The sequence below is a fragment of the Sorex araneus genome, chromosome 10, assembly GCF_027595985.1.
Source record: "Sorex araneus isolate mSorAra2 chromosome 10, mSorAra2.pri, whole genome shotgun sequence".
Lineage (NCBI taxonomy): Eukaryota > Metazoa > Chordata > Mammalia > Eulipotyphla > Soricidae > Sorex > Sorex araneus.
Window position 1 is genome coordinate 58417966 of NC_073311.1, and position 26256 is coordinate 58444221.

At 38.3% G+C, this 26256-nt stretch overlaps 1 protein-coding gene across 2 annotated transcripts in view; it reads left to right on the forward strand.

The window, feature by feature from the left end:
- The window catches only part of PIK3C2G (phosphatidylinositol-4-phosphate 3-kinase catalytic subunit type 2 gamma), a 361549-nt gene that overhangs the window by 115398 nt on the left and 219895 nt on the right, over positions 1–26256 (forward strand). For both annotated transcript variants that reach the window (XM_012933403.2, XM_004611287.3), the window contains 2 exons: positions 3654–3842; positions 22851–22944. In XM_012933403.2, coding sequence (XP_012788857.2) covers positions 3654–3842; positions 22851–22944 — 283 coding nt within the window. The remainder of the gene's footprint in view (positions 1–3653; positions 3843–22850; positions 22945–26256) is intronic.

A 26256-nucleotide genomic window follows, 5' to 3' on the forward strand; every position in this document is an offset into this window, starting at 1 on the left:
ACAAAACAATCGAAATAAAATGTAGAGGTCTTACCTTTAAATTTTCGTGACATTTTAGTAACTCCACTAAATTCTAATTCGTTTTGTATTCCAGTTTCTTTTTTAAGTGAATAATTTACACTCAAAATAAGCACCATTTCCCTTTATTTAACCCACTCAAATATTGTTCAGCACAGCACAATTTCATTCTGGACTGTGAAAAACAGATGGAGAATAGCCTTCATGTGATAAAAAACTTTTGTTGTGAGTCAATCAGATTAGCTTTAGTTTCAAAGCACCACACTTTATCATTTGGTGACTTATTTATTCCTTCTTTCAAACTGATCAAATGTAATCAGAGCCAGGAAGTTCAAACTCAATGAAAGTCAGTGAAAATGCATTTATAATATTTGTAAAATTTTAAAACACCCTAATGTCTACAAAAAATAATGTTTATATTAGATATAAATTTCTATATATGCATATTATATACATACACATGCACTAAATATAGAGTATACATATATAATATACAAATATACATATAGCTATATATGTATGTATAACATAAATATGTGTATGTACAACTTCATATGCACATGTAAAAACACTTTCACGTACAGCCATGAATGTACTTATCGCCAGACTAATTCTTCTTAAAGAAATATGATGCAAAAAATAGATATGAAATGATAGCTTTCAGATATTGAACAGCCGTATCTTCAGGTGAGCCAAGGAATAAAGTAGCTTTAGTTCTGGGCCAGATCCTACACCTTGACTCCAGGAGATAGAATCAAAGAAGCTGACTGCATGCTTTGTTGAGATTTTATTTTTAAGGGCAGATATCAGAATCTAAGGGTGTCAAGGCAGCCAGGATTTAAGTACCATAACATGGAAGATTATAAAACAGTATCTCAGAAATCGAGATATTAGGAGGGGTCGGTCCCCTAATGTTTACCTGAGTACTGAGCTATTTTATAGCAGGTATAGATTTTGAGAGGCTGGAAATCAGAACCACCACAGAGAGATGTGAAATGAATATAGATTACACAGTTAAAAAAAGATGACATAACAGACTGTGATTCCTGAGCATAGAGGAAGAACACAGGATACTTTAGATTCAATGAATAAACAAGAAAGAGGCCTGTGAGAAGTAAGGATCGTCTAGCTTAAGATAAGATTAATTAGTTGTAACCTGACAAATAGTAACAAGTCTCAAAATGATCAGTTGGTTTGCTAGTAATTAAAACTGTCCCATTAAAATTAAAAAAATAAAAAATAAAACCCTAGAGATTCAATATCCCAAACAATTTTTAAAATGTAGATTTGCAGTAGGACAACTTAAGTGTGTCTTAATGTAGCATTTTAATTGTCCAGCTTATGATCAATGACTGCAAGACATTTGAAGATCAGAAAGAGTCCTCACTTAGGGGGAATCAGTCAATAGTTCTACACCCCCCCCAAATTTAAATTAGCAATTGTTTCAATACAATAATTATAATTTTTTTTTTGCTTTGGGGAGCACACCTGGCAATACTCAGGGGTTACACCTGGCTCTGCACTCAGGAATTCCTTCTGGCATTGCTTGGGGGACCACAAAGGATGCCAAGAATCAAACCCAGGTCAGCTGAGCACAGGCAAATTCTCTACCCACTGTTGCACTATGGCTCCAGCCCCTAATTATAAACACATTCGTAGATTTAAAGACTGAACAGATGAAGTTCAGCAGAGAAATAGAAACTCTGGAAATAAAAGCTCCAGTTAAAAAATAAGAATTGTTCTATTTCCCTTTTCTTTCTTTCTTTTTTTTTTGACTTTTTTTGGGTCACAGCTGGCAATGCACAGGGGTTACTCCTGGCTCTGCATTCAGGAATCACTGCTGTCAGTGCTGGGGAAACCATATGGGATACCGAGAATCGAACCCCAATCAGCCGTGTGCAAGGAAAAGGCCTTCCACGGTATACTATCACTCCGGCCCCGAATTATTCTATTTTTAAATAATGTGATTATGCACAGTCATGGTTTTTGAAATAAATGTACAAAAGGAACTGTATTCCGACTGAAATTAAAGATTTTTATTCAAAAATTCTATTTGCAATAGCAAAACTCTACACCAAAAAGTAAAAAAAAAAAAGTTGCTAAGAGAAATTAAAGAAAACCAAACTAAATCCGAGAATATGGGGCTGTACAGAGAGTACAGTGGGTGTGATGCTTGCCTTACATGCGCCCCTACTCCCTAACCCTTTGTTCAATCCCCAGGAAGCCACATGGAATCATACCTGGAGTGATTCCTGAGCACAAAGCCAGGACGAAGCCCTGAACTCTCTGGATGTGACAAAAATTAGTTAGCAAGACAGTGCTCAGAAGCTGTCATTTTCACTCGAGGAACACTGTCCCCCGTGTGAAGTGTGCTTCTGAATGTTTCCTCTGGAGAGCAAGCAACGCGTTATCAGCTGTCCCTGCCCAGGGACGGCTGGACTCACGGATGGATCTTTTTTATTTGAAACTGATCTCCAGGGAGAACTACTTGGGCATTTGAAGGAGTCTGATCCACTGGTGTTTCTATGCTAAACTTTCAGCAAACTAAATACTTAAAGCTGGGGCGTGCTTGATTTTGAAGTTTAGAACAAAGATTATTTTTTTTTCTGACTGACAGAATTAATCTTGAGAGAAAGGAATGGCATCTTTAAAATATGCCTTTTCTTGAGGCTGGAGAGAAAGCACAGCTAGTAGGGCAGTTGCTTTCTACATGGTCAAATCAGGTTTGATCCCTGGTACCCTATTTGATTTCCTGAGCACCACCAGAAATAAGCCCTGAACACTGCCGGGTGTGCCCTTAAAACAAAACCAAACAAAAATATGCCATTTCTTGGGGCCGGAGAGATAGTTAGTGCAGGGTGCAATGTACATGCTATGCATGCAGCTAACCTTGGATCAATACCCAGCACCACACAGTACCCTACCAATAAAACAAAAAGTAAATAACAAAGGAATAAAAGTTTCTTTATTGTTTTCTCATTTCTTCATAGACCCATGTGGGTCTAAGGCAACTTCTAAGGAAAGTGTGAAAGTTCTGAGTAGTATGCCACGGGTACCTGATAAAATAGGCCTTCCCCAGAGGAGACAGCAATTTGCCAACCCAAATGACACTGTAAAAAAAATGTTGCAAAATCAGAGAGAAGCATTTAGGAGGGGGGTATGTCTGGCATGTGACTAGACCTCAGTTCCATCCCCAGAACCAAATGACCCCCCAAGAACCAAGCACAGCGGGGATTAACCTCTGGCCTTAGCATTACTAATGCGCCTGTGGACCCTAGTGGTGACCCATTAGTGACCCATCGGGCCAGCTGACCAAATACCCCCACGAGTGGCCCCCACATTCTCTTAGCACTGCTTGGGAGATGTCACCCCCCCAGAAAAAAAAGAAGAAGGAAAAGGAATGAACAAGAAATGTGAATAATCTAAAGGTTTACTTTTTTCTAAGAATGAAATGAATAGGATCTAAGGTCATGAAAGACCTGATCAAACTGCCCTGAGAAAATATAGGATTCATCTTCCAAAACAAACTAAAATCAAATGCAAAGAACCTGAAGAAGGTTTTGTACTGAGTCCGCAGCCGCATTTGTTAATATGGCAACGTCCAGTCACTGACAGCCCCCCATCTGGCTTCGCAGGCTCTCCGAGGAAAAGAGAAGATACTTATGGTATTATCGCTTCTACTGCAATCAGGAAAATTGCACTCTACCTTTGGTACTTGGCAGCGCCCCTGGATGGGATGAAGGAACTATTTCCGAAATGCATGGCATTTTGAAAAGGTGGAAATTTTCCCGTCCTTTGGAGGCACTTGGGCTTCTGACTTTCAGGTAAGACTTCATACAAGCAGAGTGCTGATTGAGAAACGTTTGTCCAAAGGGAGAAAAGTATCGGGCTAGGTGATTATTTCGTTGACTATTTTGTTTCTTCCCAAGTTTAAAAACTTTGGGTATTACATGTAAATCAGGAATTTCTCTCTCTCTCTCTCTCTCTCTCTCTCTCTCTCTCTCTCTCTCTCTCTCTCTCTCTCTCTCTCTCTCTTCTCTCTCTCTCTCTCTCTTCTTTCTCTGTCATCTCTTTTTCTCCCCCTACCCTCTCTCCCTCTCTCTTTTTCTCTTTCCCTCTTTCCCTCTCCCGCTCTTTGTTCCCTTTAGGCACTTTAGTTTGCAATAGTTGAAAAAGAGACTGTAGATTCTTAAATATTCTACTGTTCTTACCAAATTAACAAAACTTAAAGGAAAAAAATATATTCCTCATACCTCTACAAACAAAAAAGGGGGACAGTATTTTATCTTGAATTGCACCAGTATTAGCAAAACACCCTAAAATGTGCATACAATTATTTAAAAATCCCTTTTTATGCATTCTGCAGCTCTTCCTGGAGAATGCAATACATTGGCGTTGGGTGGGGGGGGCGGGGATTAGGTGGAGTCTGGATCCTTCCGGGCTAGGAGAAGCACGTGGAAATCAGCGGCAGCTGACGGAGAAGCAGCTCTTCCTTGGCTTCCGTTTGAGATTCAAAGCCAAGACAAGATATTTTAGGCCTGTCTTGATAGCGTCAGCTCACTGGTGCTGTGAAGAAAGTCTGTGATCTCCAAAGCCAGAGAAGATTTGTACAATCCAGTTCTATTTTGAGTTCTCTCTCAAGGTCCCGAGGGAAGGTGAAATGTGGGAAAGAGACTGATAACACAAACTTCAAACTGATTGACTGGGGCTAGACAGTAAAGGGAACTGGGTATATGTCCTGCATATGGCGGCCCAGTTCAATCCCTGGTACCCCAAAATGGTCCTTTGAGCACCAGCAGGAGTGATCCTTGAGCACAGATACAGGAGTAAGCTCTGAGCACAGGTATTTGTGTTCAAGCTCCTCTTCCACAAAAAAATACCTGATTTACCGAAGTTTATTTAAAGATAAGTGTCCTTACTCAACTGCAAGGGTGAAAAAGGGGACAAGAATGGGTTTCACTGCATCATTTGCAGTTATACATTTCTTTGTAATCTTTGAAACAAATTCATAAATTATCTTAGGATCCTATGGTTTTTTGTGTTTTGTACATTAAAGATTTTGCCCAGTGTAACAACTAAAATTTGTAGTAGTTAAATTTGGGGCATTTTCCTTTTTAAAGGCATTCCAGTGACCTTTCTTTGACCTTGCCAAGTAGAATTTACCACTCTGCCTTGTTCAGAACTGTATTACTTTATGAATTGCATTTTATTTCAGTGGATTTAAATGCCACATGTTGAAATATGTATTTTTTCTCACAACGGACCAGAACTGCCCAAAATAGAACAGATTATGTAGTATTTCTGTTTCCAAAGGGCTCAATAATAATTGAAACATAATAATTCCCATTATTTTCTAAAATTTGTTATGATTACTTGTTACCTTATTCTAATAGCTAAATGCTAATATTTTTGAGGGTATGTTTTATTACCTTACTTGTCATGTCACCTAGTACAATTGGGTGAATTAATAAAGTAAAGATATGCTGAAAAAAATCAATGAACAATTGATTGGTTTCATTGTGTTCATTCACAATTCATGCTTGTGTTTTGAAACAAAGATAAGGATAGTTTCTCATTTCCCTAAACTCCTTACCTTTTTAATGATTTAAATTTTAAAATCTGTCAAAATATTCAAATTTGTTATGTGTGTGTGTCTGTGTGAAATTCTAGCTGTCTTTTGTACAAATAGGAGCTATCTATATTAGTATAATTGTTATATTAGTATAAATTGTCATTCTTAAGATAGCTAACTAAAAAAATGGTTCACAAGTAAAGGTAGCAATACACGAAATAAGAGAATACAAATCATGTATTGGATAATCAAACTGCATCCAGAATATGTAAATATTCCTAAACCTTAACAATAAATAATCATCGATCCAATTTTTAAATTGTTATAGATCTTATTAGAAATTTATCCAAAGAAAACATAGGGATATCCAATATATACATGAAAATATGTAACAGAACCAGGGATATGGCTCAGTGGTAGAACACTTGACTCTCATGTGTGAAGTTCAGGTTTGATTCTGTGTCGTCCCCTGAGCACCACCAGGAGTAGCCCTGAGTACAGCTGAGTGTGAAAACAAGTAACTCGATATACTAATCACTAGGGAAATGAGATGCCACTTCACACACGCTAGGCTGATTATAATGAAAAAAGAAAATTAGTGATGTCAGCAAAGATGATTGATGTGAATGTGTAGCAACTTTGGAAAGTTATTTCATACATCTTCAAATATTAAACAGAAAGTTTAAGAGATAGTACAGCGGGTAGGGCATTTTCTTGGCACATGGCCAACCCAGATTCAATATCCAGCACCCCATATAGCCCTCTGAGCCCTGCTGAGAGTAAGTAATCCCTGAGTGCAAAGTCAGGATTAAGCCCTGGGCACTGCCAGGTATGGCCCCAACCCTACCCCTAAAATTATTAAACATAGAATTATATATGACACTACATTTCCACTCAGGTATATACCCAAGATGAAATGAAATAAAAACATATCTACTCCAAACTCATATACAGATATCCAGAGAAGTTTGTTCATAGTAGTCAAAAATATAGAAATGACTCATGCCATCAACTAATGAACTGATAAAATCTGGTCTATCTGTATAGTGGAATGTTTTTGATAACAAAATGTAATTAATTCTATTATGTTATGACACGAATATAGTTTGCTAAGTGAAAAAAGCCTATCATCACAAGACTGCCTATACATGATTCAGTTGATATGAAATATGCAGAACAAATAAGCATATGGATATAGAAATTGGGTGAATAGTTTCCTCAGACTAGTGGAGGGATAAGTGGAGAATAATTACTAATGGGATCTAATATTTTTAGTGATAATAATTGCATAACTCATTGGAATATTCAAAAAACAATGTTAATATTTTTATGTGTAAATTATTATTCAAATTATACACATGTAGGACTGGAGCCATAACACAGAGGGTAGGACATTTGCCTTGCATGCGGCCGACCTGGGTTTGATTCCTCCATCCCTCTCGGAGAGCCTGGCAAGCTCCCCGTGGCATATTCAATATGCCAAAAACAGTAACAACAAGTCTCACAATGGAGATGTTACTGGCGCCCACTCGAGCAAATCGATGAACAACAGGAAGACAGTGCTACAGTGCTATACACATATAAAGCATATAATTTTCATATACTAAGTGTATAATTATTCAAACTATGCACTTTATATGTGCAAATAATGTGACATTTGAATTATATCTTTAAATTTTAAAGAAAATTATTTTAAATTTGTCTCTGAATTTCTATGTCTCTAAAAGCACACTTACTTTATAAGGAGAAAACTTTTAAAAAATTCATTTGGGTTTGGTAGATAATTTATTTTGTTAAGATGTACCTCAGCCTATACTTCAAAGCATTTAAATATGTCAACTATTTTATATAATATCCATGTAATATTTTCAAAATTGTATCAGAATAAACTTTATAACACTGGTTAGTTTTCTGCTTATAAAATAATGGAATTAGTTGGCCAAACTTCAATATTCTGTGATCCCTGATAACTAAGCATCATTCTGCTTATAGTAAGCTTCTCTATCTAAACAGATGGTGAAAAGTTGTTTGATTCATTTAATGCCTGAAGAAAGTATATAAAGCTTTCCCTTAGTGATATCTTATTTTAATATCCAGGACAATTTTCTGAGTGAAAAGAGTAGTATTATTCCAATTTTACCTTTGTGGAAATTTAGGTTTCTTAGGATTAAGTTTCTTAATGTAAAAGGGACCAAGATGACTGAAAGAAAGAACTGAGTGCTCTATGGTACCAAGAACACGCTAAAAACTGAACAGAGCACAGCGCCCCGTGAGGGGTTTCACTGAGAAACTTCCCTGGAGAAAACAGGCATCACCTTAGAGAGACTCAACTCTTCAGAAGGCAGAACCTTGGAACCCATGGAGCTCTCGGTTTGGGGGATGGGAGGAGCAAAGGGTGAAAGAGCAGAGGAACCAGACGTCTAGGGGCAGGAACTGGACAGGAAATGACATCGTAGGATGGGATGGAGCTGAGCACCAAGGACTTACAGAGCATCACAACGCCGTGGGCTGCTGGCCACAGCATGGAGCAACCACTCCCGACGTGAGTCGGGTCTAAGAGAATCGCAGTCGCAGCTCTGCCAGAACAGACTGGCCTCTCAGCCTGACGGGGGGTCTGTATCACTACCTGTGTTTGGTGCTCTGGAACCGCTGTGTATGGGCTGGATAGGGACGGCCGTTGGCGAAGGAAGAATGAGGACCAAGCTGGTTGCTGATTAGTTACCGTTTATTCAATCTTTCAATCTTCCATCTTTCTCATCTCCCGCACTCCTTCCTAGCTCCGTTCTCTCTTGTTCTCTCTTGTTCTCTCTCTCTCTCTCTCTCTCTCTCTCTCTCTCTCTCTCTCTCTTTCTCTCTCTCTCTCTCTCTCTCTCTCTCTCTCTCCCTCTCTCTCTCTCTACCACAGCCCCCACAGCCCTCTCTCTCTCTCTCTCTCTATCTCTCTCTCCCTCTCTCCCTTCCCTCTTTGTCTCTCTCCCCCTTGCCCCTAGGCTATACACATCCAGGTAGCAAAATCAACATAAGAAAGCTCCTCCTGAGGGCTGCCAGGTTCAAAGGGAACACAACCTAGGGGCATTCCAAAGCCCTTCCCTACTGCCAATAGGCAAAATACCTCTTAAGGGGTTTTTCTCCTTTTCTTAGTCCAGACACTCATTAACATCCTAATACTAGTTATTTTTGTATGGACATAGCAAGAGATACATTGAGGCTTGCAAGGCAGCTCTCCTGGCAACATCTTGCCACAGACTCAGACTACAGCACTCAGGCCAGATTAATCATTCCTAACACTAGAAAGGGTCGAATCTAGTTATCACTGTTTGGATCATAACAACATTTGTCCATGACCAAGCTCTTAACTTATAGTTAAGCATTAGGCACTTTGGCCAGGCCCATCTTGATGCCAGGGCCCTGGGTCCATCCCATCCCTTATTGGGACCCTGCCTTTAGGGGTGCTAGGAAGTTAGGGCAGCTGAGGCTTAGATGGTGAGAACAGATGCCCAGGAGAAAAAATTGTGTAGAGTCAAATGACTCCCAGGTTAGTAAAGCATACTATCTTCCTGTGTAAACTATGCAATGGACTCAAGGAGAAGAGAAAAACAATATTTCCAAGTCAACAGAATGCAAAGAAAGAAGTTACAAATAAACACAGAGGAATGGAGCACTGTGAAGGGAGTAACCCAATAAGCCTAAGCTACCTGAGGCTATGTTATCCTACACCTTTTCATCCTTATGTCCCAAAGAGGGCCACAAGGAAGGCTGGAGAATTTTCATTCTACTCATTCTGTGACTCCCACTCCATGAGCTGAACTATTAAAAAACTTGAGGACAAGCTGTTTCCAGAAATGAGCCTTTCAAATTTTCTAAATTCTAGCAGCTGAGTTTTCTGAGAACAAACAGTATGTGCTTGTTAACTGAGTTGTCAGAATGAGTTTTGCAGAGATTATGTTTTTCTCCTTGGAGTACTCTTTCTCTACGGTGGTGGTACCTCTTGAGAACTGGTATACTCCCTCTCCACCTTGAATAAGTATTAACATTTCTGTTTACATAATTATGCCCCAAAAGTCACCACCTCCATTGGGTTTATATTTAGCAGAGGAGACGTGTTGAGATTTCATTTACTGACTATGGGCCACAGAGTGTTAATATTTCCACTGAGCATGCCAGCAGTGTGCTCATTTGTGCGTAGATTCTTCCACTGGAGAAGACAGTGCTGTCAAAAATTGAGACTAAGGGCTAAGGTCTGTGGTTCTTGGCAGATGGTTGTGATTTTTCTTGAACCCTGATGCATAGGTGCAACTATTTGACTGCTAATAACAAGCAGAAATTACCCGCCGAATTAAAAGGCCGTCTGAGGAAAGCATTCATTTAAAAATAGCAACTCTGAGTTGGCATCAAAGGATTACATCAGAAACTGGAAGAAAAGATTGACAAGATGCCAGAGCTAACCATCCCACGTGATGTAAAATTATTGTTTTGCAGGATGAAGAGCAATATGTAACAGCCAGTCTCCCAGGTTTCCAAAATCAATTTCCTTGGGGAAAATGCTCCAGGAACCACCAAAGTACTACAGTTTTTATTGTTATTTTTTACAAAAGACATTGCATTGTAAATAGGCGGCATGGAATAAGAAAGGGGAGACAGTTATTACTTCCACATTTTACTAAATAATTAAGTGATGGATGTTGGTGTATCTTTTCCATTTATTTGTTGAGTAATAATGTGTGTACCTGTAAATAGACGTGCAATGAATCAAAGAGACAGGAGAATAAGTCATAGTTAGTGTCTATAAAAAAACATGCAATTTAGAGCAAAATACATAGGCTAGAGTTAACTACACACTGTATTCTAGATGAAGGCTTCTTAAACTTTTTCCAGTTGTAATTTTTTTTTACCTAAGAAATGCGTCATGGGCAAACACTGCCAGAAACACCTTGGGTTATTTATGTGTTTGATCTTGAATTCAGGCTTAGGTACTGCATATTTGGGAACCCTTTACTGCTGCCCAATTTTTCTTGATTCCCATATTCTGTTATGCAACTCCATACGGGGTTGCAAACCACCTTTAAGAAACTAGGCTCTGTACAAGAATCAGGACATGTAGCTCTTTGTGTACTCTAAAGAAAGGCAAATTCTTCCAGAGAAAGTCAGGAAAATTTAAAAAGGAATTAAATTCCAACTTGAAATATCCTATAACTTTCTTGAAAAAAGAAGACAGGAAGTGGCATTCAGGAGGAAAGACTAATATGTATGTACCTAGTTGTGATGGTTTAGACAGACGTGAGTAATCTAATTTAATATTAGAAGGAAATTATACTGGAAGACAACTTTGGAAAGGGAAGTTTCGTTAAGATTGTTTTGAGTTTCCTGAACCAAGAGATACTAGAGTCTTATTACTATACATCTTGATATTTTAAGAATGGGGGTCATAAAATCACACTTATGCTAAACAAAAATAATTCTGGCATCAAGATGAAAAATGAACTGTAAAAAAAAAGTGATAAAGAGAGAATGAGATCAAGGATACTAGTGATATGCCAAGTATTGAAATAGTACACTTGAAAAATGGCTGGGCTTGATCTAAGCATGAAGAGAGATCCACAGCATAGATTTGAGAAACATTTTAGAGGAGAGTGAGAAAGAAAGACTAGATAAGATTTCTGAGTGAGGCAAGTGGTAATTACATCACTCACCAAGAAAACATTACAGATTTTTCTGGGTAGTGAAACCTGGAGAGTTATGTTTCAAAAATGCTGCATTAAGACCCATAGGACAACTAGGATAATAGGTCTGAGATACAGTTGTTTATAGAAAGATTTGAAGAATAGAAATCAGATGTTTAAAGCGAAATGTGAGTTTTTTCCTTGGAATTCGAAGCACAGAAGTAGAAGTATATTGTGACTCCATACAGAAGTACAGAGAGAGAGAAAGGATAGAGCCTGTGGGAGTGGTGACATTTTAAAGGCAGCACTGAGCAAGGGGAGCTGGGAAAGGAAATTTGGAAAAGTGACAGTGGGGTGGAGAAGAACTAGAAAAGAGTGGCATTCTGGAGTTATTCATTTAAAAGGTGTTTTAAAAGCACTGTAGCACTGTCACCTCATTGTTCATCAATTGTATATGTATATATGTATGTGCATATTATGTACGTATATTCACAAACATAAGAATGAATGTGATTTATATAGTACCACTGTATCACTGTCATCCCGTTGTTTGTCGATTTACTTGAGTGGGCACCAGTACCGTCTCTATTACACTCAGCCTTGAGATTTTAGCAGCCTCTCCTTACTCGACTTTCCCAACGATTGGAGGCTCTTTCAGGGTCAGGGGAATGAGACCTACTGTTACTGTTTTTGGCATATCCAATACACCACGGATAGCTTGCCAGGCTCTGCTGTGCGGGAGGGATACTCTTGGTATCTTGCCAGGCTCTCTGAGGAGGTACTTACATATATATACATATATACGTATATATATGTGTATATATATGTATATATACATATATATATGTCACAAATCACGAATCTCGTTAATCACCAATTTCTTGGGCGGGCTCAGTAACATCTCATTTCGTCCCTTCCCTGAGATTTTAGAAGTTCATCTCGACTCGGCCCTCCTAATGATGTTGCACTGGGGGCTCTTCAGGGTCAGGGGAATGAGATCCAGTTTGTTACTGGATTTTGCATATGAATACACCATGGGAAGCTTGCAAGGCTGTCCTATGTGGGCAGGAAACTCTCAGAAGCTTGCCAGAGGGAGAAGTAGGCTAAAGATATCTGTGCTTTGAGAGCTTGCTTTTAAGTCTCTCTCTGGATGTTGGCTGTTGATGGGATTACACACACCTGGGTTCCTCTGCCGGTACCTTCATGCATGAGGCCCATTTGAACATGTGGAGAGGGGCCTCCATCATGGCTGTAGCTAGGTTCCGGTGGTCTTAGGCCGCCAGAAGCTCTGCTCAGGGTGGGGAGGGAAGCTGGAGCCCATCCCCTCCCAGGGGCCCTGGGGAAGACAGCCAGACGTGTGGGCAAGAGACTCTCTCATACATATATATACATATACATGTATATATATATATATATATATATATATATGTAGTGCCCTCTTTCTATATATATCTGTTATTGTATTTTGGATATGAATATGCCACGGGGAGCTTGCCAGACTCTTCCAAGTAGGCAATAGACTCTCGATAGCTTGTCAGGTTCTCCAAGAACTAGGCTATTAGATGTCGTTTGGTCGAGCACTTCCGGTAGCTTGGTTTTATAGCCTCCGGATGTTGGCCATTGATGGGATGGAGTATATTAAATGACAAACTGATTATATAAAAGCCCTGTAATTGAATTTGAGACATATTCAGATTATGAGATTATGGAACTTTGAGGTGTATTTATAATGACTGCATTTAGAGAGCTCATGATCAAAGGAGAGATTTTCTTTTTTTTTGCTTTTTGGGTCACACCCAGCGATGCTCAGGGGTCACTTCTGGCTCTGCACTCAGGAATTACCCCTGACCGTGTCAGGGGACCATATGGGATGCTGGGAATGGAACCCGGGTCCACTGCGTGCAAGGCAAACGCCCTACCCGCTGTGCTATCACTCCAGCCCCTCACATTTTCTTTTTTAAAGATGGAGACTCCACCCAGTTTGCATATTGCCCATAGAAATGTAAGAACTAGGCCAAGGATATAAAAACTTCTCTAAGTTTTCTATAGTCAGAGAAAAGAAGAGACATCGTTTGAGATACTGAGTTCCTGCTTAGATTCTAAGTCTCTTACTTTTTCTCTTAAATATCATACTGGCATGTTTAATAAGCATCCTAACATAAACCATGCATTGGTTTTAATGCTTTATATGTCGTCGTCATCATCATCATTATCATCATCATCATCATCATCATCATCATCATCATCATCACCATCATCATCATCATCCCGTTGATCATCAAATTTCTCAAGCGGTCTTAGTAATGTCTCCATTCGTCCTAGCCCTGAGATTTTAGAAGCCTCTCTTTACTCGTCCTTTCCAATGCCGCACTGGAGGTTCTATCAGGGTCAGGGGAATGAGATCTATCATTGTTACTGGTTTTGGCATATGAATACACCATAGGGAGTTTTTGAGGCTCTCCCATGTGGACAGGAAACTCTCAGTAGCTTGCCAGGCTCTTCCAGGGGGAGAACTAGGCCATAAGATGTCCGGGATTTTGGTTTTATAGTCTCTGGATGTTGGACCTTGGTGGGATTACTGTGCTAGGGGCAGTCCCTGGGTGTGACCATCTAGCTACTGGAAAATGGGGAATCTGGGCAGAAGAGGCCCAGTCCCAATCTGAGCAGGATTGAGGTCTCAGCCCCTGGTCTCCCACACCTGGGTTCCTCTGATGGTACCTTCGTGCATGAGATTCGTCCGAACGTATGGAGAGGGGCCTTGAGCATGGCTGTGGCTAGGCTCTGGAGGTCTTCAGCCATTGAGAGCTCTGCTCAGGGCGGGGAGGGAAGCTGGAGCCCACCCCCTCAGAGCGGCTCTGGGTAAGACAGCCAGGCGCAGGGGCAAGAGATTCTCTGCTGCTTTATATGTAATGCCTTTTTTTATGTTAGTCTATACGTAAAATTCAAGTGTGACTAAGTTGAGAACAAAGTCAATAACTAGTTTTGAATTATAGATAATAATTTTAATTTAAAGCCTGATTATATTGTTGCTCCCCAATTCTATATGCAAGTAATTTTACTATACATTCAGGAAATATGTCTGTGTTTAAGTCTCTCTGGATCCCATATTTATTTCAATTTCTTCTGGCTCATATCTTGGCCGATATTCCAGTTCAATTAGACAAATTACATTGTTCACTATTTATTGTTTCTATTGATCTATTTACTCTACACTAAAACAAATAATATATCCAAGTTAGTCTTTTGAATTTTATACAAGCATATATAATAGTCAAAAGATTAAAAGCTTTTTCTAGGAGCTCTCTGTAAAATCTACTGGTCTGGCCTGTGATATGTAGAGTGCTTATCTTATGTGCTCAGACCTGAGTTTGATCCTGAAATGGCATATGAGACTTTGAGCATAGCCTGAGTGATGCCTGAGCACAGAGCTAGAAGTAAGCATTGAGCAAACGATCAAGTGTGGCCCCCAAACAAAAAGAATATAAAAGACCAAAATCTACTGGCCTCGCAATATGCATATTTGGATTCTAGCTTCAAGGCCTTCAAAAAATGGCCTTGAGCAAACAACTCAACTTCTCTTAAGTTCCCCTTTCTTCACTGGCATATTCAGGAAATTGAGGAAGCAGGTGTTCAAGCTTCCTTGAGTTCTGATATTCTTTAATCATGTGAAAATCCCTGAAGGGACACGAATTATTTACTAGAGGTTTACAATCATCTTAAGGAATCTTGATTCTCTTTCAATAGAAAAACAATTCTGTCTCATCTGATCAGTTTTAGTACTAGACAAATAGCCAAAATATTCATATTGACATTTTTCTTCCAAGCTAATGCTAAGTGTGTCATCAAACTGAAATCCTGTTGGAGAAACAGTTCTGTACCTCTGATGGTTTCTAATTTTCTAACTTGACGTTGGCACTTTTAGCTGTGAATAGCCTCATGGCATTGCACATGAATTCTCACTGTGCATTCTGAGATCTGACATTTCTGTTACACTTAAATTTGATCTGAGATTTCTTTGCTTTTCAGTTTACTCAAAGTTGCCTTTTTTCAAAAGGTCAACATTTGTTAGAATGCATTTAGCTTTCACCCATCATTTCAAAAGTTCTTTGAATAAGATATTGACTCAATATCACTTTCCAAACTAGAAAAAAAGAGGAAAAGTGAAAAAAGGATTACAGGAGGAGAGAAGGATGAAGTAGAAATGACGAAAATGAGCAAGTCAAATGAAAAAAGTTGATATATATTTTTTGTTGGAATTTCACTTCACCATATGAGTGGCCTGGTGAAGTTGACATAAAGCTCTTTGATATTCCTCTAGCCTCTGAAATGAGGGAACTTATAAATCTCTAGGGAAGAGTTGGGCAGTGACAATTCCCAACTATGAATACAGTGAAGTTGACTTCCAAACCAATTTGTTTTTCAGGGTAAACATAAGTTAATGTATATCTGGAAAACAGCCACACATGCTGATTTCTTGACTTACTGACTCATAAAAAGTAACACATGCCAAAACTATGTTGTACCCCAGATATTCCCAGAATGAAGTCTGCAGTCCCTGAGATGCTAATAGGAGAGCTGCAAAGTCAGGGCTATTTCCATAATAATTCTAAGATGCCATTTGCCTTGTCACATGGACTCACTCATGAATGCAGAGTGGAGTTTTCCAGAAGTTACGTGATGTGAACTATTGCAGCAAAAGCAGACAGAAGAATCCAGCTGTCTTCTATTAGTCGGACATTAAAGAGAGTCACAAAAATGTAAAATAGTATCTCCTCTTATTAAATATTTTGTTACTGAAAATAGGCATGTCTCAAAGACATATATCCTTCATGATAATATTTAATGAGTTTATTAACCTTAGTTTGAATGAGTTAATATTTCTTTAATATCCTGTCTTATTGCTGGTATCATAATTATATATCTATATATGTGTATGTATATATGTATAAACACACATGCATTTATTCCACATAAACAAAAACTCAGTAATCTTCTACAATTTTAAGAGTTTAAAAGAGAAAGACAGAGAGATAAGAAGAGAGACCCTTTCTTATGCAGCAAAATCTAACCAGTTTCTATCACCGTCTTATGTTTCCTGCCTGTGGAAAGATTACCATTCCAATTTAATCCATTCACTGATTCTAAACGGGTGTGTTGACAAACTATAACGCTGTTATTACACTAAAACATTAAACATTGTATATGTCAAAGTTGCCTCTGATTTTACTTAATGTTTTTCACCCTTTAAAAGTCACATCTTAGGGGCTGGAGTGATTGTAGAGTAGGAAAAGTGCTTCCATTGCATGCAGCTGACCCAGGTTCAATCCCTGTTATTCCATATGGTCTACAAGCACCACCAAGATAATTCCTAGTGCAGAGACAAGAGTAACACCTGAGAACCCAGGTGTGGTCCATAAACAAAACAAACAAAAGTCACATCTTTGATTTCTTTTATTAACTTTTATAATGTTGCTCTTCATTTTTCCTTTGTGTCTCATGCTCCTCCTTAACAATGGACCATGTGCAATTTTAGCAAATCCCTTACAAAGATATATTTACCTTCACTGTGGCACTATTTCTCTTTATGGTTCCCAGAGCCTCAATTGTGCAATATAGAGGTAACTAAACCCTGAATAAATAGAATCCTTGCTTATGAAACTCATAAAACTGAAGAGTAAGCTAGTCTGCTATTCTGCTTTAGATTCTATATTCAGACATGCCTGGAAACCAATTAGGTAACAAAGTTACTTCAGTGGATATTTGAGGCTGACTTCTCCAGCTCGTCCTGTCCACCTCCACATATAAGACCTTCTGCTTGCTCCTCTGTTTGCTCATTCAATCTTCCAGGCCAACACCCACTCCCCAAAACCATCATTTTGTTGATTGTTGCTGTATCCTGAACCACAGGACCACAACAGCTCTGCTCATAGCACCTCACACTGCATACACGTATACCACCAGTTACTGGGTGATGACCAGCAGGTAAGAAAAATACCAATACACAACCTAATCCCTCAGAGATTTCCAGAAGGTCTGTAGCACTGTAGCACTGTCATCCCGTTGTTCATCGATTTGCTCGAGCCGGCACCAGTAACATCTCCATTGTGAGACTTGTTGTTACTGTTTTTGGCATATCGAGTACGCCACGGGTAGCTTGCCAGGCTCTGCCATGCTAACTACAAAAATTCACTCTCAGCAGAGCAAAAGCCCAGGAAACGGAATGGGGAAACTGCAGAGAAACCCACCAAACTCAGTGGGTGAAAATACAAGCCAGGCAGGCTCCACCAGCATCAACTAGCTCTGAAAACGCTCTGAGAATGAATTCAGTGCCACCACGTTGCAAATGCTCAATGAATTCAAGGAAGTGGCAGCACAGGTAGATGGCAAAGCATAAGACATGTATAAGAACAGAAATAAGAAAGCTACAATGAAAAATGAAGAGTAGTGTAGGTGATAGTAAAAAAAAATAAAAAATAACTCAGTAAAAGGTCTCAGCAGACAGCTGAGGAAAAGATCAGTAAGCTCCAAGAAGAGATAGTGGAAGACTCTAGAAAACACGGAATCTAGGGGAAAGTTAAAAAAAAAAAAAAGAAATGAACAGCATATCAGAAAACTATGGGATGAGTTCTAGAAAACTATGTATCATTAAGGAATAGAAAGGAAAATTCTGTGAAAAACCACTAAAGAAATCGTAAGTAAGAATTTTCCAGAGGTGAGGAGTCCAAATCCAAAAGAACTAAGGGGATCCAGCGAAAATAGACCCAAAGAGAAAAACTCTAAGGCACGTTGTACTCAGAATGACAAAAGGCAAAGAGAGAGACAGATGACTGACTGCAACATGATCGAAAAGGAATTCACATACAAAGTAAAGCCCATAGGTTGAGAGGAGATCTATCAAATGAGATGCCAGAGGAAAATGATGGTATAGAATTTAAAAACAAAACAAAAAACCTCAATGAATTGAACACCCCACCAAGAATAGTCTTTCTGGATAGACTATCATTCGAATTTGAAGTATCAATACAAAGCTTTATGGACAGTCAACAGTTTAGGCAATTCATAACCTGAAATCAGATTTGCCAGATTAAAAAAGAGTCTTTAAAAGGCAAGACAAACTTCTCAGCAATTTGTTACTAAGTATGGCACTTAACTCTTGGTGCTTATAGTTGTCCCTATTAGATCAAGAATGGTTTGTTTGTTTATTCCTAACTTGCTAAGGGTTTTAAACTTTTCAGTAATTAATTATTCATCTATAGACTCTAGTTTACATGTCTATTTTGGTAATTTTTTTTACATCTACAGAGATTTTTAATTAAACATTTAACTTATTAATTCATATGTTTAAGCATTATCTACAATACAATATTTCCTAACATAAAGTCAATATTAATTTTTTAGGATAAAATACACTTTTATGCTATGTAAGGCCTATTTAGACTTTTCTTTAAATTTTAATTATCCCCTACTCTCTTTTACTAAATTTTGTATTTATAGGACTTATCTATTTCATGTGGCAGAGCCTGTCAAGCTACCCATGACATATTCAATATAGCAAAAACAGTAACAAGTCTCACAATGGAGACATTACTGGTGCCCACTCAAGCAAATCGATGAACAACAGGACGACAGTGCTACAGTGCATCTATTTAATGTAAATTTTTAAAGTGCATTAGTATAGAATTATTAATATGATTAATTTTAATATACCTTTTTTAAAAAAAACATCAACTTTCTATGTATTTGCAATTTTATAAACTTTCAGAAGTTTAGCTTTATTCATCTGTGTGTGCATAGGTTTACCAACTCTGCAGTCAAATGAAAAATCTTTCTCTTAAATATGGAATATAAAAGAACATAGTAAAAAGACAATAAATAGCCAAAGATACCAGAACTGGAGATTTTGTCAACAGAATTGAGCTTATAATGGGTGTGGGAAAGGAACTTGGACATTTCAAAAGCAATAAACAACTTTCTAAAGGTGGTTATTGGGGTTGGAGCAATAGTACAGTGGGTAATGCAGGCAGCAGACCCAGGTTCAAACCTCACATCCCGTGTGATCCTCAAGCCCGGCTAGCCAGGATTGATCCCTAAGTTCAGAGCCAAGAGTAAGTCCTGAGCACTGCTGGGTGTGGCCCCCACACAAAACAAAACTAAGCATGGTTATTTAACCCAGATTCCTCTTATGCCTAATTAAATGTTTTTATTATAAATGAAATTTCTTTAATCTTACATTATTTCCCACCACAAATAATAAAACTTTACTGACTTTATATCTTTTTAACATCTGAAAACAGAAATTTGTATATTCTTTTGTATTGTAAGTTATGTATTTCATAACTGATTATAAGCAAGGTTTTGACCAATGTAAATAAGTGAAGACCTAATTGATATCAGTATGAATATCTTCTAAAGAAACCTTTGGTTCTTTCCCGGACTCAAGGTGTAATTTTCATGCCTATGGTAATTAGTAGTTCGAATGTTAGCAGATTCTCTATGGATTTTTCTCCTGGTCTGTTATTGACAATAATTATATATATTTTTTGGGCAATGAGGTAACTGCAAAGAACAATAACCTGGCTAAGGAAATTCAAAATAGATTGCATTTTTTTTGTTACATATGACATTTCAGTCTGTAAATATCACACCACAGTCAGAGAACTAATATGAGTAGCCCTCACCTCATTGAGGAACAAGTTACTGGGCATGAAATGCCATCAACTATATGCCAAAAGAATGTTTAAATAGTTTCAGACAACATCACAGGGTAGAAATGCCAAGGTGTGCCGAACATATTTGTCCATTGATCTATGCCTGAGTTCAAGGCCTTGAAAAGGTATTAAGCAAAAATTCCTCAGAGGCAGGGAGACCTACTTGGGCTTTATGTGAAAAGAATATTCCAGATCAATTCAAAAATATGACGCTTGTTTTTCACACGATGATGTTCAGTCTTAAAGGTCATCTGATTTGAGTTCCTTACTGTTATCGACAATGAATTTATTATTCACATGGAGATGAATAATTTGTTGAATAAATATTTAGAAAAAACTTTTTGCACCCAATAAAACTTTCACATAGAAAACTGTTAAGGAGGAGGACTGGGGAGTCGGGGAAAAGTGGGGATTAAGGTGAAGAGAAGTTAACATTGGTGGTGGGATTGGTGTTGGAATATTGTACACCTGAAACTCAACTATATTAATCACAGTGACTTAATATTTTTAATTTGGTGTTAATATATTAAAAACTAATTAGGAGTCTTACAATTTGTATGTAGCTATTTATATGAGGGAGTGATAAATGAATAAGCCTTCCCTTAATCAAACACAAACACAGAATTCCATTGGGAGGGTTGTAAGAACCTATACCTAAGGCTAGAATGTGGTGGGAATAGCTTCCAAGCTAAACTGATACTTGAATTTTTTTTATTTAGAAGGTGAATATAGTATAGCTAATTCACTTTAATGGAATTTAGATGAGTTAATTCAGTTAATTTATAATCTAATTATTAAAGGGAAATATTTAATAAAAAATACCCCAAAGTGGGCAAACTAGAACTCTTAAAAGTTTAATCCTATGTGTCCAGAGAAAGAAAATACAGACTGTAAGGAGAAAGTATGCAGTAGAGATGTTTTAGGTAAAAGGATCATTAGTTCAGTTTGGACACTCTTTTAAACAAATAAGCAGACAGTGAGGATGCAACCATGAACAAATCAGATACTCCCAAAAAGTCTGCTTTCATGGAATGTACATTTAATAATTAAAAGCAAATAATAAATAAACCGTACTCTCTAAAGAGTTTTATGTTTTCTCATGTTTGTTTTCTATCCTTTGGCTTTTTCATGATCATTTTGGTAAGACAAAAAGAGGCACTCAAGAACTCCTAAGCATACTAGTTAAATCATCGCTTAGGCAACAAATTGCACCAAGTAACTATTCCCTCTAGGACTTCAAACTGTCCTCAAAATGACCTTGATGTCAATAAGCTTAGACAAATGACTCAGTAATTGAGAGCAATAAATTAGAGTCTATCACATTTAGTTAGGAGAAAATAAAGTCATCATGTGCTGAAACAAGCTGGCTTTCTTCTGGCTGCACATTTTATTGCGCTCTTTCTGCTCTCCATCTGTGCTGGATGCTATGTTGAAATCTTTTGACCTTAACAGTACTTCATGAGATGTGTCTCTAGATTATGGTTCTCTCCAGGCTTCGTTGCTCAGATGTTCAAAGGGAAAAGTTATTGGAGAAGTACTTGATGAATTCTTAAATGATGACTTTTTGAATGACTAGATTTGGAATGAAGAAAATTATAAAACCTGTTTGAGCATTGTATTTCAAAGGATCAGGGCCAGTTGAGAGATACTGAGTAATACTCGGTTCAGTAATCCGATAGACTGAAAAGAAGCCACCCATTAAAGGCTGTCTAGTTTTCTGAGTGCAGTATCGGAAGCAAGTCTTCAATTCACCTTAATTCTCTGCTGACAGGCTGCAAAGCTCAGTTATTCCAACCCAAAGGGATTTTCATGGATATTTTACATTTTTTTAAATTTTTGGCTTATTGGTTCACCCCCAGTGATGCTCAGGAGTTATTCCTGGCTCTGCACTCAAGAATTACTCTTGATGGTGCTTGGGGTACCGTTTAGGATGCTGGGGACAACCTGGCTCAGTTGCTGGCAAGGCAAATGCTCTACCCGCTAAACTATCACACCAGCCCCAAGGGTTTTTGTTCATTTATATTTTTAATAGTTTTCTTGTGAGTTACTATCAGTAGTTTCTTCAAGTTTTCAATTATGCATATTAATCTTCTTCGCATAAGATTTTACTTAAAATGAATTGCTTTTAGCCCTATCCCTTGTTTTATCTAGTCACATCAAGGCAGTATGGTGTCCAGATGATCTCCAGGCATGGAGATAATTGAGATGAATTCGTTGGATTGAGCAGGTTGATGTCAACCTGGAGAGCCCGCTTAAGAATAAATTGTCTTTGGTATTGGGCTTCAAATGCTACATACCTTTATAACTTGAAGCCAGTAATAATATTTATTGTGTCTCTATGATGCTAAATTACATAGCAGATATGTGCAATGAATAAAGCACAGTTACTCTCCAGAACTTCACAGTCTCGTGACATTAAGCCTTATTAAATTATATTTGTTTATTTATTATAAGATTCTTAGATTTCTGGTTTTCATTATGATCTAACCAAAAGTGTAGTGTATCCTGTTTCTAATCCATTAAACCACGAGGCCTCCAACTGGTAATAATTTACCTGAAAAATGCATAGCTAAATAAGAAACAAATATTTTCATTCTCTTCTAGAAAAGACTTTAGATCTCTTATGATGTGCACTTGATAAATGAGAAATCTGGCAGGCAAAGATCTGACTTACCTAAGTTTCCAAAATGTGATTGAACAGCCTCCCTAGTATAGAATATAACAGATACAGAGAACAGAAGACTAATTATTTGGTGCTGAAAATCATCTTAATCAATTGTGTGATAACTTTATTTTATGCACCAGGGATATAATTCATTCTGTTGGCCTGACATTTCCCACACATAATTTCTTGCCTTTAACAGATTAATAGACATCTTGATTTTTTATTAGTTTTCCAGATCAAGACATTCGTAAAGTGGCCGTGCAACAACTAGACAAGCTCTTGAATGATGAACTACTGGAATATCTCCCACAGCTAGTGCAGGTAAGAGCAGCACAGTTGCCAAGAATTTCCAGGATTTTTGGTTTTGTTTTTATTTTGTTTGGGGGCCATACCCAGTGTTGCTCAGGGTTTTCTCCTAGCTGTCTGTGCAGGGATCACTTTTAGTGAGTTTCGGGGGAGCAAGATGAGGAGCCAGGGATTGAAGCTGGGTAAGCCACGTGCAAGGCAAATGCCCTACCCACTGTGCTGTTGCTCTGATCTACGGAGTTCCCAAGATTTTAATTAATAATTATCCTTTTAAAATTACTAATGAACCAATGACAGATTAAATAGAATATTGCTATTTGGCCAGCAATAAGGTGCACATTGTCTAGCCAAGATTGGTTCTGTTTAAAGAAATGTATATAAAATAAAAAAAAAAATCTTTAACTGCTATTCAGATTAATTAGAGTAGGGAAAATGTGAAAATGGTCTGATGAATTTTTTTATTTGACTACATCTGCAAAGCAATACATACAGAAAACAACTTTAGAAATAGCCAGTTGTGTAGTAAATAGTGATTTGAAGGAAACTGAATAATTTCTGTTACTTGCCTTTCTCTTAGATTGTTGTAATGTTGACCATAAACACCATAAAGGTAGTTGCTTACATCAAATAATAAAACAGCTTTTAAATTCTACTCCCTGTAGGATAACATAGCCTCAGTAGTTTAGGTTTATTGGGTTACTCCCGTTACAGTGCTCCTATTCCTCTTTGTTTATTTGTAGCTTCTTTCTTGGTGTTCTGTTGACTTGTAAATAATGTTTTTCTCTTCTCCTTGAGTCCTTTGCATAGTTTATTCAGAGCAAGTCCTTTTTGTATGGACACGGGAAGACTTAACAAATGCTATGCTTTTGTAACCTGGGAGTCATTTGACTCTACTTGATATTTTCCTCCAGGGCATCTGTTCTCTTGACCTAAGCCTCAGCTGCCCTTACTTCCTAGCACCCCCAAAGCACGGTCCCAACGTGGGACAAGAAGGACCCAGGGCAAGCGGTGAGTTGTGTGCTACCCTGGCATCGAGATGGGCCTGGCCAAAGTGCCTAATGCTTAACTATAAGTTAAGAGCTTTATCATGGACAAATGCTGTCATGATCCAAACAGTGATACTAGATTTGGACCCTGCTAGGGTGAGGAATGATTAATCTGGCCTGAGTGCTGTGGTCTGAGCCTGTGGCAAGATGTTGCCAGGAGAGCTGCCTTGCAGGCCTCAATGTATCCCTTGCTATGTCCATACAAAAATAACTAGTATTGAGATGTTAATAAGTTCCTGGACTAAGGAAAAGAAAAAAACCTTAAGAGTGAGGAAGGGCTTTGGAGTGCCCTGCCCTCAGGAAGGGCTTTCTTATGTTGATTTGGCTACCTGGCTGGTAGTAGCCTGGAGGGCAAGGTGGGAGAGACAAGGAGGAGGAGAGGGAGAAGCCAGGGAGAAGCAGAGTTGAGGAGTAGATGCAGAGAGAGGCCGGAGCTGGGAGTGCGGGAGATGAGAAAGATTGAAGATTGAATAAACGGTAACTAATCAGCAACCAGCTTGGTCCTCGTTCTTCCTTCGCCTGTCCTTGACCACCGGCTGTCCCGGTCCAGTCCACACACTCCCGATCCAGAGCACCGAACGTGGGCGGTGAGGCACAGCCGCCCGGAGAGCCCGCGAGTGCCCGCGAGTGCACTCGCCCCCTCAGCGTTCTTTAGTTTTTTACAACTCCCAAATAGTATTTTTTACTGCTATCAATTATCACAAAAATTTGAATAATTCTAGAAAATAATTTAAGAATGATTACATGCTTTATAACTTATGTATAAATGATTGACTATCCAAACTAAAATAGATCATTTTTGCTAAGTTGACTTATGTATTGATACTGATTAATCCTAATATAGTGGTCTTTTATTTTTTAAGGGGGAAGACCATACCCAGCAGTGCTCAGGGCTTACTCCTGGCTCTGTGCTCAGGGATCACTCCTGTTGGATCTCACAAGACATTTATAATGCCAGGGGCCAAACTGGGGTCAGCAGCATTCAAGCAAGTGCTGTACCCACTGTACTACAAACCCAGCCCAAGTAGTCTTTATGTTTTTTAGTATTTATTTGTGTTTTAAACATGAGTAAGCTTTTATCTGAAAGCTCAGGTAGACTTCCAAGCTACTTTATGTCCCAGGTATCAATATTTTGTAATCTTGAAGACAGGAGCCCGAAGTGAAAGGGAAATGCCATATTAATAGATCTGAATAACCTATTACCCTAGGCACACCTGAAAACCTTATAATGTGAGAACTGGTTTTAAATATTTAAAATAGCTAACCATATAGTTACATCTGCCAATCCTTAGAGGTGTCACTTTCCTCGACCTCCTAGGATAAAGTAGTAAAAAGAATGACTAGCCCAACTGGCAGAAACACTATTCATCGCATGGCTCCTGGCTGTGTGCAACATCTTGTATATAAAACTCAGCCCCCAAAGCAAGGTTTTATAGTTTGTATAGATTAAAACCATTTGAAATCCCAGTATGTCCCTTGGCATCAAGAATACTATTGAAAGTGCAAGTACCCATGAACCCAAATTCATAAGAGAAGGTATTCAAAAACTCCTTATTAATCACACAGAGACCAAATCAGTGCTGACTGCAATTATTTCCTAATTTTAAATGATTATAAAATTTCCTGCAATGGAAAGAATAATATAGTGGAAATTCAGAAAGAGATAAAATAGATAGAGTTCTTTAATGATAGTTGTGGTATGAGCTTTTAAACAAGATATTAAAAAAACTTATCCTATCGATTTCTGAAAATGTTTTATCAAATTTTTGTTGGTATAATAAAAAAACATATTAGATTTGTAAGAAAGACCCTAAAGACTTTATACAGCAAGATGTGGTTCATAAATAGGAATAAAATAAGACAGAGGCCCAGAATTACTGCGAACTACAGGTTCACAAACCATGCACACAGGTTCTAAGAACAGTGTTTAGAATAATGCAATGAACCACAGAAACATTGCTTAGATCCTAGACCATATTTTCTCAAAAATGCTTCACAGGGGGCTGGAGCGATAGCACAATGGGTAGGGCATTTGCCTTGCACATGGCCGACCTGGATTCTAATCCCAGCATCCCATATGGTCCCCTGAGCACCGCCAGGGGTAATTCCTGAGTGAAGAGCCAGGAGTAAGCCCTGTGCATTGCCGGGTGTGACCCAAAACCAAAAAACAAAAAAACAAAATGCTTCACAGGATAATCCAAAGGGGGCAGGGGGGAAGATAGTGTAAATGATGTGCCATAGTACAAGAGTAGGGGGCTAAGCAGTAGCACAGTGGGTCACA